We start from the raw sequence: 17,413 nt of genomic DNA on the forward strand, positions 1-17,413 counted from the left end.
ATACTCTCTCTGCACTCGATATATGATCCACTGTTGATCTGCACACAGCTGTTGTCACCAACGGCGCACTCGCTTATGTCACTGTCATGAGACATTCTCGCAAAGAAATCACGGTTTTAGTAACGCAGTAACGCAGCGTTCCTACGGGAAAGTAACGGTAATCTAATTACCGATTTTGCAATAATAATCCCTTACTTTACTCGTTACTTGAAAAAAGTAATCGGATTACAGTAACGCGTTACTGCCCATCTCTGATTACAACTAACAAAAAACCAAATTTGCACTCAAAACAGGTGCAGGTATAAATATTTCAATGAAAACACAAACCCCGTCTGTTAATACGAGGCTCCTCTTACTTTACATCTAAAGAGTAAAACACTATAAATCCATAACAGAGTAAAAAGAGACGGATTTTGGATGCTACGAGGCAACAGCTGAAGACTCCTTCATCCTACTCTTTTAATCATGGTTATAGTTACAGTGAAGACAAACATAACAAAATTTTAAAGACAATATCCTGTAATTAGATTGCGACTGCTGCTAAGAGCATCGCACAGGTATCTAGGAATCAACCTCTGAAGTGTCTGACTGCCTGTTGTAATTGAAATGAAATAAACTAAGAGGCTGCAGCTGTTCTTAATTAAAGCTGGTGGAGTTTAGGAAGGTCAGCAAAAAATGAATCTTTAAAAAGGTTGAAAGCAACATTCAAGACGAAATACAACAAGCAGAGATTTGTTTGGGGCAATGAAATAAAGCTGCAGGTAAAAACATTATATATACAATCTGCAGGTGTAGTTTTATTAGATGGAGATGAAATCAGATTTGAAGTAAATAAAAAGTGTTGCTTTGTTTTTCAGAACAATTGTTTTTTTTGCAAAATATCGTGATATTAAAAATGGAGACATACTCCATTACAAAAAGAGATTACACTGTAAACTGTTGGAAGGATCCATGAACAGTTTCCAGTGACTGAAATATTGGTTTGAAAAATTAAATTAGAAAAGTTGTACGACTGCTGAAGAGCATCGGTTTAAACCGAGGAAACACTTAATGAGCTTAACTGGAGGCCACAAAGCTCTCTAATGTTATTTGCTGCTTTGAACAGGGCCCGAGTTATGTTGTTACAGTAATAACGTCCAGAGACGCTCTTAAACAGCACATTTGTATCTAATTCAGTGTGACCGGGACTATAGAATTAAAGGAATGAATGATGAACTTACAGGTCTTGGCCCTTCCTGTCAGGGCTTCGCTGGATCCGGTCGAGTAGGAGGCGATGACCTTGACGCTGTACTCGGTACCGCTCAGCAGGTTAACGATCAGCATGGTGTTCACATCCTCCCCCACAAAGGTTTCCAGGGCTTGTCCAGGGGCTGCAGGGTGCGGTGGGATAATGGAGGAGACACGTCAAGGATGAGTAGACGGTCAGTGAAGCAGAAGGAGAACAAAGGAGCACCTTCAGAGGTCATCATTAGCTTCAGCTGCAGCATAAAATATCAGTTTTCCTCTCACATTCCTCTATACTGTTAAAACTGACAGCTGTGAGAAGTGCAGCAGGTCCGGGATATTTTCATTTGTTCCTAACATAATCCTATTTTGACAAAACCCAACAAAAAAGAGATGAGAACCAGGTAACAGCTGAATAAAGCTCAGGTATTTTACTCCACCTGAGATCAGTCCCGCAGACTGCTGAGTTTAAATCTCAGCTTTACAACAGAAAAATATGCTAACAGCCTTCTATAAAAAACGTTTGGGTCTCTTCTCTGAATGCAAAGACTGTGCGTGAGGGTGAAACTTTAAATTGTTCCGAGCCTTACACTGGGTTAGTGGTGCGGCTCAGATGCTAGCAGCTGCAGTTAGCTGTCTGCCTTCACTTTCACTCATCTGTCACTGAACTCGGTTTCTCGACCACGTTGTGGTTTTGGAGCTATTTAAAGGATTTTACTGCAAACATATTCGGTACACTGTGTGGGTAATTGTACTAAAAACCAGTCCGAGTCCTCCAGCGTTGGTGAGGAAGTAAGACCAACATCCTTTTTTGATCCTTCCTCTGAGGTAAAGTTTGGCATTTTAAGTGTCAGTGACAGTTTCAAATGTGCACTTCAGCACTGGATTACATTTTTATCCCTGGTGGTTTGTTACAGTAAGAAACTCCTTCAGCATGCCTGCCCCCATCCATCAGCATTTCTGTCTTTTAGTTTTTATCCACATATTTATAAAATTGACAAAATTATAGAATTATGGTTTGCAAACATTTCTTAAAACTGTCTGGACTCGATGGGACTTAAACTGTAATATTTGAAATGAGCTAAAAGAGAGATTAGGGAGAAATAATTGGTATTGTTTAAATTACCAGTTAGAGGCTGGTAGATGACCCTGTAGCCCATTGTGGGCGACGGTGGAACATCCCAGCTGATCTTGAAGCGATTGTACCATTCCTCTGAGACACGCAGGTTCCTGGGAGCTAAGAGAGGAACTGAGAAGCAGAGAGGGACGAGAAAAGACAGATTATATGTATGCAAAGTGTTAACAAATATTAACCCTTTAAAGCCGGTCAGAGCAGCACGCTCCGTTTTGCGTAACTATTTTTAAATCCCGGTAGCTCTGCAACCACGTAAGCTAGCGCAATAATTTTTTTTGCATATGAAACCGGAGGAGTTGTACTTGCATCTTATGCCATCAGCTTGTCCTAGGTCACAGTTTCCTTCCACATACAGCTTTGCAAAAATTACATAAAAATCACTTGCAGCAACAAAAACATAATATTACAGAAACAGCTTTGCCGATCCGATCAGCTGTTTGTAACACTTCCTACATCCATCAGCGCGAACTATCGCATGTCTGCCATGACCTGCCCGAAACCGGAAGTGACGTCATTTTGCGGAAATGTAGTTTTTTACCATCAGCGCCTCATGAGCCTATACTGGTGTTTTTAAAAGTTATATTTGACTTTGTGACTTCCTGTGTCGTTTCTGGGATGCTGAGGACTCATATTGCACTGCTGGAAATAGTTTATTTTGATGCACATGCTGCTTTTTTTTGCAAATTTGCATGATAATATTTATTTTCGTTTTTCCTGCAGTGTACAAAAATTGGTGTATTTCAAAAATAAAACTATGAAGACACTTAAAATAAATTTCCTGTGGTGGGAAACTAGTTTGTGCAACTTTTTTGTATTTACAGTTTTGAGGGATAAGCCTCTTAAATTTCTCTCACTAGAAATATATGTTAAAAAAACAAAAACGATTTTCAAATTTTTTTGTAGTTTATTGTACTTTTTTGCAATTTATGTAATTACTATGCACTTAATGCATGCATATTATTAAAATATAATGGTCGTATTGATGTATATCAACTTGAAATGCTCCCAAAAATGGCTCCACAGCATGTGAAAATATAATATAAGCTCTGGCGGACTTGGTTTTAATGGTAGGTCTTAAAGGGTTAAGGAACAAATATCGATATAAGCAAATATTTGGGCATTTTATGTGTGAGTGTCTGGAGTCAAAACAGGGAAAAAACTATAAAAGCAGAGTGAGAGAGAAAGATGGTGAAGCAGAAAAATCATTAACAAAGAGAACAGAGAAAAAACATGAAAGGGAAAGAAGAGAAGTCGGCTGTATACCAACAAACTGAAGCCACAGTTTAAATCGAAATAAGGTAAATCCAGCAGAAGCAAAAGTACTGAATATATTCCTCAGTACAGAATGATTAGAATGAGCTTTAATAATGAGACAGGAAGTACAGAGAGGAACTGCAAGGGCAGACGCCGAGTTGGCAAAAGGAAGATAATGACGAGTCAAAAAAGGCCTAAAAGTTTGATAACGCCTAATAAAATTTCAACTGTCGGCACAGCAGAGAAGTAAAGTCTCCCCACTGTTACAGAGTGTACAGTCGAATTAATCTGCCAGAGTGATATTAAAACCAGAGGACTTATCACTGGCTCGACAGCTGGGACACGTCCTTTGAAATGGCCGAATGGAATAATACGAATCTTAAAATAAAGTGCTTTCTTTGAGGAACGTGTGCTTTTCGAGCCGTCTGTACATTCACATACATTTATGACCTCCGTGCAGCCTCCTCTGCTCTCCCACAGCCGTGATAGATTCCAGATCGCCGTGGTTAATGGGAAGCTGTGAGACTTTTCGGGTGGAAATCCCAGAGTGAATCTGCTGGCTGTTGAGTTGCACATTTGAAATGCTAAAAACCTCCCATCACTCTCCCTGAGCTGCAGCCGTCTCACCATTACTGCAACTGAACCCTCCAAATTATGCCGGCTCTTCTGCCTCATTTTCCCTCTTCACCTTCCCGGCCGTTCACCATTAAAAAGCTAATCATGCTCTCTGCAAGAAAGCCGTACTCCCCCCACACCGCCGGTATCTGCTGCACCCTCATATGTTCAAATCCCTCTGTTATACCCGCCTCTTCGGTCGTATTATCTATTTTCACTGTGCCCTTCCTGGTCCTGAGAAAATTACCATCATCCTCTGAACTCCGTCTGCATTTCCTCCCACTATGTCTTCGCCCTTCAGGCCTGAGGGTAATGAGAATCTGGAGATTTAATGAAACTTTCAGAGTAAAAAAATGCTTTTTTGGGTGCTGAGGATCTAAGGTACTAATTCTGCATGCAGACGTCGTACTGGTTCCTCCATTGTACTCTGTGCATCTATCATCTAACAGTTGTTGAGATGACATCAAGTCCCCAAGCTGCTGCCCACTTTTTTAGTTCCTGTGGGAAATTAAAGCATTTTTACACAGCAGAGCATTAAGTCTTCCAAGACAACAGCCAACAATTTAATTGAGCAGCAAAATGTTATTCTTGAGTCTCGGTTAGAAAACGAGGAAAATGATCTAATTACAAACCCAATTCTGAAAAAACTGTGGAAAAGTCAGCAAAAGCAGAATGCAATCGTGTATAAATCTCATAAATCTATATTTGATTCACCCTCCAACACAGAACTCAGAGATCAACAATATTTTTAAATATTAGATCAGTTTTAATCGGATGACAGCAGAAAATCTCAAAAACAGCTGAGAGACGGAGAGAGTAAAGAAACTGTTTTTGGAATCTGAAGGAATCTCTGTCTGCAGGAAACAGCAAAAATCAGTCTACGTGACTTTGGGGCTCCTTTACAAACTGGCATGATTCTGTCATGGAAACCACGGCATCACTGCAGGTTAAAGCTCGGTCACATGAAGAAGCTGTATGGAAACATGACCCAGAAACACCACCTCCTTCTTTTTGGACTGGGACAAAGTGGAAAGCTCTTTATTTCTGTTCTGAAGTTTGCATGTTTGATGGCAAAGGAACGCATGGATGTCTATGGAAGTGGCAGCTTGAACATCTGGAAAAGCACCATCAGTGCTGAAAGGCGTGCTCGGGTTTCAGAGCAACATCCAGGGGAGACTTTGCATTTCTCAGCAAGCCAATGCCCAACTGAAACATTTGGAGCATCAAACAAAAACTTTTATGAACACAACTCTAAAATGTTGAAGAACTAGAATTTTCTATCAGCCAACAACGGGACAACATTCCTCTCCAGTCCAGAAACGTCTCTCCTCGGTTCCCAGACGTTTCCAGGCTGTCATACGGGGATAAACCTGACTCTGTCCCATTTTTCAAAGTAAATCGAAATATTAAAGCACTAAAAACATCTATTTTTGCTTGAGTGTTGTTATTTTTTCAAATTTAAATGCATGTTTACTTGAACTACCCAGATGTTTACAGATGGCTCCTAACAGCGTCACGAGCCACTGACTTAATCTTTTTGAGGAGAGACAAACTCTGTGATGCAGACTGTGGGCTGCAGCGTTCTGGAGAAACCACTCGTCCACGGTGCTACAGGAGTAACTGTCTGCTTCTTTTTCTCCAACAGCCACACGAGCCAACAGGAAGGGTAACAAGCACCGAGGGACCAGCACTGGTTCAAAATGAAGCACCTTTTGAAGGTGTCATCTTTAAAAGCGTGGTTCTATCTGACTGGTCATCAACTGTTGACTAAATGATGTTACAGAAAAAGAGAATCATGCTGGAATTACCAACTTTACTCGTCACCTGACAAACACACTGTTGTCTGGCTGTGTTTGAAATCAGCTAAGTTGCTGTGGGAGGCTCAGTCAGTGCAGGCATCCTGCACCAGCGTTGATGTTTAACAGGCTGCGAATGCTTAGACCGCCGCATCGCCGCCACAGTAAACACGTCCGCTTCTCTGTGATGTCAGCAGCTTCTGACAAAACAACACTGTGTGATGTTCTGTTAATGAGAAGACCTGAAACCACCTCGTTTGAAAAGATAAGCAGGACTCTTCTAGTCTGAAGGTATTTTTCCAAATAAAATGAACTGCAGACTGTGATTCTGCTGCTTTACAATCTTTGCTTTTTAGTGCTTCTTACAGATTCGAAGCTGCTTCAAAATCAAAATCGCACAAATTAAAACACCCTGCTGTCTCTTAAATTCATTCCTCATTCATTCCTCGTCACAACATATTCCACACCGAGGCTATGAAAGTCAATTATCTTCTAATTCTCGGTCTTAAATCTCTTTGCCATCAAGTTGGTAGTGACTTTTCTATCACATTATATTTGTTTCCCCGCCGCCCTCTCTGTATTACCCCCCACGTCTCTCTCTGATTGGCCCATCCTTCAGTGGCTCAAACGCAGCTTAATCTGCCTCTTCTGCCACATTATCTATCTTCAGTTTGGGGCTAAAAACCCAATCATCCTCTCTGCATTCCCTGTCATGCCTCCCTCGGCGTTCGCCCCATCCCTCATAGGTTCAAATCCCAAGATTACACGGGCGCCGTTTGTCACATCATCTATCTCCACCTTAAAAAACGCAATCATCCCCCCTCCTCTCTCTCTGCAATCCCCGTCATTCTTCCCCAGGTGATCGTCTCATCCCTCACTACCTAACAGGAGCCATTCATCATCAGCGGGTGTCGCAGGCTCGTCGCTTAAAAAGCGGAGAACGTCGTTAGCGTCTGCTAATGTGTGTAACGCGTCGCACGGGGGAGACATGATGGGACGGAGCGGAAAGATGAACGACTTAAATTTAGAGTTTCCTCCACGCTAAAAGTGGAGTGTTTGTTCTGTAATGCACTTGGCGGCAGAGAAAATCATTAGCCTCTGCTGCACTCGCAGCGGCGCTCTGTCATATTTAACAAAAGAGGAAAAGATGCTTCCCGCATATTTCTGTCTTCAGCTCCACAGTAAAGCAAATGGATGCTGAGCACTGAGCGGCCGCCGTCTCTTTTCCTTCCTGGGAAACTGTCTCAGGTGTAATGAGCTGCAGAGATCTCCGGGGTTGGGTTAGGGAGAAAGTACGTCTTCCTATTTTTCATCTAAATACTTGTTAATGAAGGCAAAGTTGCAACGAAAAGCAAAACTGGAAGCGCACACCTAATTTCTAATAAAGGTTCGGCTCCAGTATTTTGAATCTAGCACTGACAGAGACTTTTCTATCTTGTTACATATTTCATCAAATCAATCAACGTTTTATCTTGTGCAGTGATTTAAACTTTACAATATAATTGGACCCTCTCTTTGCCCGTGTTGGCAGGAAGAAAAACGCCCCCTCAATCATTCAGCTTCCGACAACATTTTCTTGAGCGTCCTGAACAAGATGAATGGCGAACACTTTGCTGCTCGGCTTAAATTGTTGTGTTTGTTTCACAGTAATGAGACTTTAAGAAAGCGACAGCCGCTGTGGGCAGAAATGCATCTCTCATCCTCAACTCACCCACAACAGATTCTCCCTCTCAGGAGGCACAAACACCCGAGACACCAGCACCTCGTTATGGGTCCCATTAGCAAACTTTTCCCAATCAGTGAAGTCGTTTCCACGTTTGATCCTGAAAATGCTCACTTTTTTGCACCCTTGTGGTTGTGAACATGACATTGACATTTCCACTATCTTTTAATTGCAAACCACAGCGCTGCTTTGTTCTGGCCTGTCTCCTGGTCCTCGCTGACCCTCAACACCTCCAGGATTGGAGGATTTTCTATCTCCCAGAATCTTTTTGGCCTTTCAGATCCAAACTTTGCTTCATATACTTGGTTTGAATTATGCTGAACTGATTGTTTGTTAAAAGAGACGTATGATTATGATTTTATGAATACATATGGCTTTCTTCAATGAGTTATCTGTTGGCATAATTAAATCATTATATACTGAAACTTAGTGTAATATTAGAACATGCTGAGATGGACAGCAGATGTACAGGACAACACATTTTCTGTCCTTCTTTGTTTTCTGTGTGATTTATACCACTGAGCCGTTTATTTTTTAAAGCCTGGCCATTGTTGAAGTGTGCAACAGCTTTGCTGGCCCGCAGTGAAAAGCCTTCTGTGTTATTAAACTGGAGAGTCGGGACCGAGCTAAATGGAGACTGGAGCACGAGGTCAACATTCACCACACTGGAGATCCAGGAGCCACCAGGAGCAGCAACAGCACGACTTGAAGGAAGCAACATAATCCTGAGAGCTGTTCATACATCACCAAAGACGGCATCGTACCCCAACTACTGACTATTCTTCAAATGATGTATCTTTATCCAAACCATGATACATGTAAACATAACCAACCAAAAGAAAGAGAAACTAAAAATGAAACCAGGTCCTAAAACAACAACAACAAAACGTGATGGCACAGTGAGGACAGACGGTCTTCTGCAGAGCTCATCTTTTTAATCTGTGGTGGCAAAGAAACTTTAAAGTCAGGATGACACAGGCTAGTCGAACACGTGCTTTGTTGCCTTTACTCTGGATTCACTTTAGCTTCACATATTTAATCATTTAATATTCGAAGCATATCCTGCCACTGTCATACTCACAACATAACATCCACAGATTTTGAGGGCATTTCTCTGTTAGTTTTCGCTTGAGATGTTTCCACTTTTCAAAGAGGACAAAAAGGAATAATAACGATAAATAAACAGAGGGTGAAAGAGGAATCCTGAAAACTGCCACTGAATGTAGAAATCAACCTCTATCAGATCAACAGGGAAGAGATCATCGTGGAAAACAAGCACCTTCACCTTTCTTCATCCCGTTCTTGCCTTTGTTCACTTTCATCCTTCTTCCTGTCTGCTCTGTCATGACAAGATTTTCCCGGCACAAATCCAATAATACTTTAGTCTGTCTACAGCAGCAGGACTGTGCCGGAGATCAGAGCGCAAAGATGCCAGAGAGTGTCGGAGGGTCACAAGTGTGGCACTCTGATCCACAGCAGCTTCTCAGCTCTACTTTCAAACCCCAGCCGAGGCTATTTGTCCAACTATAACAAACTACTCCTACAGTCAGCTGGGAGGACAACATGAAGTTTCTCCTCCATGTGTTTCTTCTTTTTCTACACTATGCCAGTATTTTTAGACACAAGAAGCTGAACAAATGTGAGTACAACTGGCTTAGAAGATCAGATATGATACAAATAACTTGCTGAATGAATAAATAAGCATAAAAAAGAAAGAATAAAATGGTAAATGGACTGGTTCTAATAATAACAACAATAATAATGATGATACAGCTCTTTTTGACTGAACACTCAAAGAGCTAAATGATATTAAGAGGTTCCACAATGTTCTGTCCCTTCTAGGTTACATATTTGTTTTCCAGTGTGGTTATTCTTCACGTCTGACCACTTGCTGCTGTCCTTCAAAAGTCTGTGTCTCAAACTGACAGTCAAATCACAACAGCAGTCACCACACGGTGCTTCATATTGTACAGCAAAGACCCCACAACAGTGCAGAGAAAACCCCAACAATCAAACAATTCCCTATGAGCAAGCACTTGGTGACAGTGGGAAGGAAGAAACCTGATCAGAGCCAGGCTGAGGGGAGGAGCATGTGCTGGGATTTGTTCTCCAGACTCAAACGTTAGAGCAGGACTTCCTGTAAACCAAACCATCCATCCTGTAAACAGCGTAGAGATGCAGAGATGCATCAAAAAAAGTCTTTCTTCTTGTATCGCTGTTTCCTGGTCTAATTTGTATGCTTGTGTTAGACAGCAGATAAGTTGGTGTCAAGTGGAACTCCAGCTCTGCTCTGAGGTCCTGATCACAGGTTAATGATAAAACACGATACTGCAGACGACTTAAAAAGAGCAGAGAGTGAAGAAAAGAAAGTGAAAGAAACAAAAGTCAAGCGAACTCAGCATCAATATGACTCACGCGTCCGTCCCGTCGCGGCGGCTGCCGGTCCGTCTCCCTCGGGGTAAACAGGAGTGATGGAGACTTTGTACTCTGTGTCTGACAGCAGAGGCTGCAGAACCAGGCTGTTCTGACCAGTGGGCACTGTTCTCTGTAAGCACAGAAAGACCAGTCAGGACAGTTTTGAAAGACAAGCAAAGCCGTTAATGTTTGACTTTAACATTTAGACATTTCCCCATCCTCAGTCTCTCTGCACTGATGTGACATTTCACCTCCCAAAGTTCAGCTGCCAGTCAAACAGAGAAACTGCACTCTGACGTTTTCTTGTTTCTAATCTCGATAGTTTCCACAGCTCATCGTCCAGTTTTGCTTTGTAAAATTATACGTGTGGACTTTTGTAGCTGCTTCTTAATCATGTTGCACCACATACGCTCACTGCAGGATCACTTCATGTAGATCAGATGTAACAGCAGGATAACGTGGCTGCCGAGGTTTCTCGATTTAACAGGACCTCGAGTTTGCTTTAAAAAAAAATTTCTGCAAACCCAAAAAACTTGTGCATGTCTTCAGTGATTTGATTATAATTTGTGTCCACATGCAGAGATACGTTTGCGTCTAAATGATTGTTTCTTTGATCATTCTCATTACCCTCCCTCTTCCTTCACAGCATGATCGAGGTGACAGACTGCGACTGAGAACGTCTTCAAGCATTCTGCATTCTTCCCTCTGTTTGTTGATGTTTTTGGTAGCATTTCTGTATCTGCATTCAGTCTTTAAACGCACTCTGAAAACTTTTGAATGAATTATGATAAAACGCTGCAGGGACGTCGAGGAGCCGCGTTAACAATTCATCACAGCTTCGTCCACTGAGGTCATCAAGGTCAACCTGAAGATTTATTGGTCGAAAACTGACATAACATGTTGTGTTTATTGTCAACATTTAGGAAGTACCATATAGATTTAAATGATCATGTCACATTTGACCTCTGACCTCTCCTTCAAAGTCTGATCTGAAGGTCAAATGATAATGTTGCAGGTTTTGTGACAGGAACAAGTTTCCATGGGAGACTTTTTAACTGTAATTGACTAATTTCATTATAACTTTACTGTGTTTACATTAGCAGGTCATATGTGTTTAAAATTAAATCAAATTCATTTGTTTTTTTTAATTAAAATCAAACCAGTTTTTGTTTCTTTTTCGCTTGATCTTCAGTCCAACAGCTCACCGCTGGGTTTGTTGGTCTCTCTGACTCCCGTCTCCCTTTTTTGTGCTTTGTGTATTTTTTATTGTTAATATTTTATTATCATTTTTTATTTTCCATTCCTTGAACTCCTGTCTCATGTGTTGGCTTCCTCTGAGCCATGGATTTAGAGTCTAACAAGGGCGGATTTAAAAATGAGTTAACAAAGAGAATTAAGATTTCTAAAGCACGAGCTAGCAAAAAAATAGCATTAGCCTTTTTAATAGAGGTGAAGGAGGGAGAGTGGCTGCAGTGGACTGCGAGGTTTCAAAGTGCTGCAGAGGTTAATTGTGTCCAGGTGTCCTCCTCACCTGTGGGCGAGCTGAGTCTTTTATCAAAACTGATGATCTCACACTGAAGACAATCTAATCTCCTTCTTTACCCCGTGGACATCTTTCCTCGCTCTTCATCTCTGCTTCTCTCGATTTCTCTGCTGTTGTTTGTCTCACTACATCTGCTGTTCATAAATTATACTTATATGGTGACTTATATTATTTATTTTTGTTTTTGTTCTTTGAATCCGAAACCCAGTGGAGCTCTCTTTGTTTTTATTCTCCAAAACCTCTGGCTCATTTCCCCTCCGCTCATCTTAAAGTATCACCTTCTCTTCCACACTCTTCCCCCTTCTGTTATTAAACTCTATGATACACATATATATATTTTATGTATGATGACAGTAATTTCCAACAAAATCCAATTGGAGCAAACTGAAAAGGATGGCGTCGTCTGGTTGTGGCAACATAATAAAAGAAAATCTTGACAAATTCAAGTGGCTCCTCACATTCTATTGGTTAGAAAGAAGCCAAATCTTCTCTCAGTAAACTGAACATATTATATCAGCCGAGCCTTATGATACAGTTAAGAAACACTCGTCTGTTATTTGATCTGCGTAAAGCATGCTGTGAATGCTCTAAGTGGCTCTGTGAAGGGAAATGTTTGTATTTTACATATGATTGAACACAGAGCTCATCTCGCTCCAGGTAACCAGAGCTATTGTTGTATTGTGCGTAGGAGAAATCTTTAAAGGTTGAGCTCTCTCTGCTGTCTGTCTGCTGGGCCAGTTTGCATTCTGAGCATGTAGAGTCTGGCCCGACTCCATTCGCAAAACTTCCACTTTCTAAAAAAACAGAAAGAAATTCTTATACGTGTCAGTCAGAGCAGCACTGTGGGCCTTAACAAATCAATTTCAGCCCAGCCTGATGAAAAAGGCAGCAAGTCTCTAAACTGTCACAGTGTCACACAGTTGGAATAAACCACCTCCAGCTGCACTCCCTTTTTTACTCCAACCTCTTTGTAAATGCAAACGCGGTCTCATAAAGTATTTATGTGATCCAGAAACACAATCTTGTTTTAACAGAGGCTCCACGCAGGTCTGGAATATTAAGTTTGATCCACCTTCGCTGGAACAACCAGGCTTAAAGGTAAACTGCAGGGTAGACAGTCAAACACACAGCTGACAGAGTCAGAGTGCGATGACACAAGAAGAGCTGTACAGACAAAACGCCAAAGCAGAAACAAGACTTCAGACCAGAACAACTGGAACCAACAAAAAAAATCAGAAAGACTACTACGAAGAATATTTTGGTCAATATTGAGATTACAGAACAATTATTGACCTAAAACCAAAATATAAATACATAAATACTAGGGCTGCAACAATACACAAAATTCACGGTTCGGTTCGATACGTTGGTGTCACAGTTCGATATTTTTTCGATACAAAAAAAATGTTCATGCCTTTTTAATTTGTCATTTATTAAAATTATAAATATATATTTTAACTCAAAAGTACAGTTTTTAAATGTAATGTTGCTGAAACAACAAAGTAATAAAAATTAATTCATCTATCTGATGGAGAAATCCCTCATCTTTGGAAAAGAGAGTTTATTACAGAGAAATGGCTCTTTCAAAATAAAAGCTCTACTATACGCTTCTTCTGAGCTATATTCTCAGCAGCGTATTAAACATATCAGGTCCCCATAAGGAGAATCCTGTGCTAACGGCTGTCTAAATGACTCGGGTAAAGTTTGTAGCATGTGTTTTTGTCTGCTTCCACTTGTCTTTGCACGAGGATGATGTTGGAGTAAACGTGCAGTCATATTCGTTGTGTTCCCACTAGTGCTGTCAGCGTTAATCTCGTTAAAACGACATTAACGCCATAACGCGGCAAATCTCCGTTAACGAGTTACCGTGGATCGCCCCGTGCGTGGGGCTGGACGGCGTCAACACCTTAACAAGCTAACTACGCTAACGCAGTAGTTCCCACCAATTGAGCATTGTGGCACATCCGACATACTGTTTTACTTTTGTCCATGACGCGCTTACCTTCAGGGTCATACGTCACATGAAAATCAAAATAGGTCCAAAGGCCAGATCTGAATGAGGGTGGGGGAGGTTCAATTTCGGGTAGCGTTGAAGCAGTTGCCATGTTGCAACGAGCGCTCAACACAGACAGCATCGTCAGAAGGAAAGTTGATAAAATAAATAAAAAATTTTGTATTGTTCGATACATATGCGTACCGAACCGAAAGCACTGTATCGAACGTGTTGCACCCCTAATAAATACATAAACACACCACAGCCAGTCAGTGTGACAAAACTAATGAATAATGTTGAACTGTCAGTAATCTTGTTTAAATCATTTTTATGATAAATCCAAATAGTCGCCCTAGATCCAAGTGGGGACGCATCCCTTATGTTGCCAACCAAGCGGGAACCTCCAGGGGCTGAAAACTGAAGCTGAGAAAAAAAACTATCCATACCTGCAGTTCCTTTAGTGGCCACTTGGGGAAAAATGCTCATAAACTCTGGTGTTAACATGCCTAGCTTTGCAGTAGTGGTCGACATCACTGACGATGTTAAAGAAGAAACACCTTTAATCTTAGATGAGGACTTTGAGCTCAGGTCAAGTCATAAGAAGCCTTCAGTTTATTGACAGCTGGTAGCTGCTGGACGCACAAATCCTGGAGGATTTGTGACTTTGGAGAAAAAAAAAAAAAAAGAAAAATTATATATATATATATATATATATATATATATATATATATATATATATATATATATATATATATATATATATATATATATATATATATATATATATAAAGACACTTACTGTTAAATATCAGAAACAGACCTAACATTAACAAAAAACAAATAGAGAACTGGAAGTGGATCAGACACACTAAATGAGCAGTTAGGGGACAGACATTTCTGCTGAATGATGCCAAAGATCACAGTTTGGATTTCTCCCTCATGAAACCACACTTATGGTGCTTAAACCTAAATGGCTTCCATTAGCTAAAACCGGCAATTGAGACATGGCTCAAAGATCAGAAATTAAAGCTTTAGTGCAAAACACTGTATTTATTGATTATTTTCTAATAGCTGTGAGTGTCACACACAGACAGTTACAGTTTTTTAAGAAAAAGATCCCTTAAACTTTTTAATCCCCAGTTTTTAACCTCCTGGAACAAGAATCTGCTCCCGAGCAGCGAGAGCCAGAACCCTACACACGGTGGAATTGCTCTTGATGCCCGGCAGCTTTGGTTTATTGGACGCTGAATGAAGCGGCACAGGGACATAATGGAGCTTCAATGAGTTGAGCATCACAGCTGCCTGTGGACAGATGGCTTCAGAGTTGAGTCACGCCATGGCTACGGTGTAGACACCATCATCTGGTACGGCAGTGACACAGCCATCTGAATGAACCGAACCATTAACTTCTAGATTCATAAGCTTGTAGAGACCTAAGCACTGAGAAATGTTTCATTTATTCGTGCATTAATTTTCTAGTACAAGTCTAGCAAGAAAGAACCAGACCAGGTTAGAGGTTGTAACCCAAAAAGTCCGGATTGGAAATGTTCCCGTCAGACTGCACAGGTGCACCACAAACACAATCATACCTGCTAATTACAGCTAAGTAACAGACTAATAACACGCTAGCATTTCACTCCCTGATGTCTGTATCTGACAGCAGGCCACACAGTGTTTGTCAGATGAAAAAAGCTTCATAAGGCACCAACAGACTCAGTGGCTTCAGTCAGAGGAGGCGAGCTCTGATTGCCTACAGTTCCCCGTGTCAGGAAATTGGGCATTTTGATGTGGGAGGCACTGGGGACAGACTGACTTGTGGAGTCCGTCTGAAGGACAGCTGGCTTCTTAATACCTCTGTGCTGGCTTCATGCTTCTGCCCAGGAGGTCAAAATTTGACGATAACAATGGAAATGCAGATATTTCTATCAGCCAGAGAAGAACAGGACAAAAACTAAGACATAACCACTCGATAATTAAATAATAAAAGTTGCAAAAAGGCCAAGGAAGTCTGATTTCTGGCTTTTCTTTGCTGCGTGTTCCTGTGATGCAGAGCGTTCTGTAATCGTGTTACAAAACCACTAATGTCCACAATTTAATTACATATAATATGATTTGTTGCTGCTGCAGATCTAACATGCTGACTACACGTTAGCTCTTTAGGACAAGATTCCACCAGTGAAGATGAAGTGGGATGAGCCACATATCAATAACACGTGAATGAGACGCGCTCCTTCGGTGGCGCGTTGCCCTGCTTTGGCAGCCGAGAACCACAGAGTGAAACTTTGAACAAAGCAGGTGTTTTTTTCTCCCCCCACAGCAGATAGACATCTAAATAGTAGCTATTGAGCGCAGCACTTGGTGATTCATAACCTGACCGGATTGCCAAACAGAGGCCACAGCTGTTCGTGCTTTGATAAGAGATCTCATTTAACAAGCCGCCGGTGCGAGCAGCTTTATTGTCAGGATGAAAAGGCTGAAGCGGGACCTGTGTCCAGAGTGGGCCTCTGGTGCGGTGGCAGCACAACCAGCACACAACAACACACACCAGTGAAGTCAAAAGTCACAGGAAGATGAGACGGTTCTGGAGATATTTGACACGCGTTAACCTGGCAAAGGGAACACCCGACCACTTAGGATTACAAAGAACCTTGGAAGCCATGCTCTACATTTATTAACACCAAAGAGACAATTATTACAGAATAAATGTGATTTGCACAAATGTGAAAGAAAACAATGAGAGCATGAAAAAGAAAAAAGTCTTTGTGATGCATGTAAAGGTGTGTGTGTGTGTGAGCAGAGTTTAAAGACAGGAAATCTGGGAGTTTGTCTTTAATTAGGATTCAAAGCAGCTTTTATCATGAAAACTAATCACACTGTAAACATGACATGTCTGCCTTCTAACGGGGACTTTTAGTCAAAACTCTCCTCATCACCGAGAACCAGACAGACGTCTTAGTTGAGCAGGAACCGTGAAGTTTGACCCTGATTACTGAGGACAACTATCTTTTAAAGCACACCCCCTCCCCTGGAATATTCCACATTCAGGTTTCCCACATGCACGTGTTGTTGGTAAAATCACAGTGTCGAGAGGTTTTTCTGCACCATCCAGCTCCTGCGTCCTTCCTGTGTGGCAGGAGTGCAGAAAGCATCAATGCCCTTTTCCCCCTTTGATTAAATTGCCATTTAAGTGGAACTGGACAAAAACCAAGCTGGGATTTTGAGCCTGTGCTCAGTGTTGGTCCAACATCCTGACGGGTTGCATGAGTCACTCTGTAGGCATGAAAGCAAGTTCTGGCAATAAAAGTCACAGTTTCCGGGGTTAAGGTAGAGACCCGGAGCCAGAACCTGTGAGCGAACTTTCATATTTCGTTATTAAAAATAATATTTGGCTCCCTTTGGACATTTTCGGCACGCGGGGCCACGATTGTACCCCATTATTGATGTATTGTCACGCACGCCTGTGGCATATTTTTGCACGAGTGTTGTTTTCTATAAAAGCCTTCTCTCTCTGCTCATTACTGCAGAAGCTGCCAGGCTCTCTCTACCTTACTGAAAAAAAGAAAAACTCTTTGAAGGCCTGCCACTGTTTTCATCATCATTATCCTCTTCCTGCTCTCGTCTCTGCCCCTTAACTAGACTCTGAAGGCCTGCCATCAACTTCAGTAGCACTGACTTTCTCTCCAAGGAGGACTTCTAATCTGAGGGCCTGCCATTG

At 41.5% G+C, this 17,413-nt stretch overlaps 1 protein-coding gene across 3 annotated transcripts in view; it reads right to left on the minus strand.

Annotated features, from left to right (window-relative positions):
• col14a1b (collagen, type XIV, alpha 1b) overlaps positions 1–17,413 on the minus strand; it is a 170,480-nt gene that overhangs the window by 62,688 nt on the left and 90,379 nt on the right. For all 3 annotated transcript variants that reach the window (XM_085445109.1, XM_085445108.1, XM_085445107.1), the window contains exons 20-22: positions 10,163–10,292; positions 2,351–2,473; positions 1,221–1,370 (exon numbers count right to left, since the gene is read on the minus strand). In XM_085445109.1, the coding sequence (XP_085301235.1) occupies positions 1,221–1,370; positions 2,351–2,473; positions 10,163–10,292 (403 nt within the window). The remainder of the gene's footprint in view (positions 1–1,220; positions 1,371–2,350; positions 2,474–10,162; positions 10,293–17,413) is intronic.

The sequence above is a fragment of the Copadichromis virginalis genome, linkage group LG22 (assembly GCF_057382275.1).
Source record: "Copadichromis virginalis isolate Kocher_CV1m ecotype Utaka linkage group LG22, C_Virginalis_male_GT1.1, whole genome shotgun sequence".
Taxonomy (NCBI): domain Eukaryota; kingdom Metazoa; phylum Chordata; class Actinopteri; order Cichliformes; family Cichlidae; genus Copadichromis; species Copadichromis virginalis.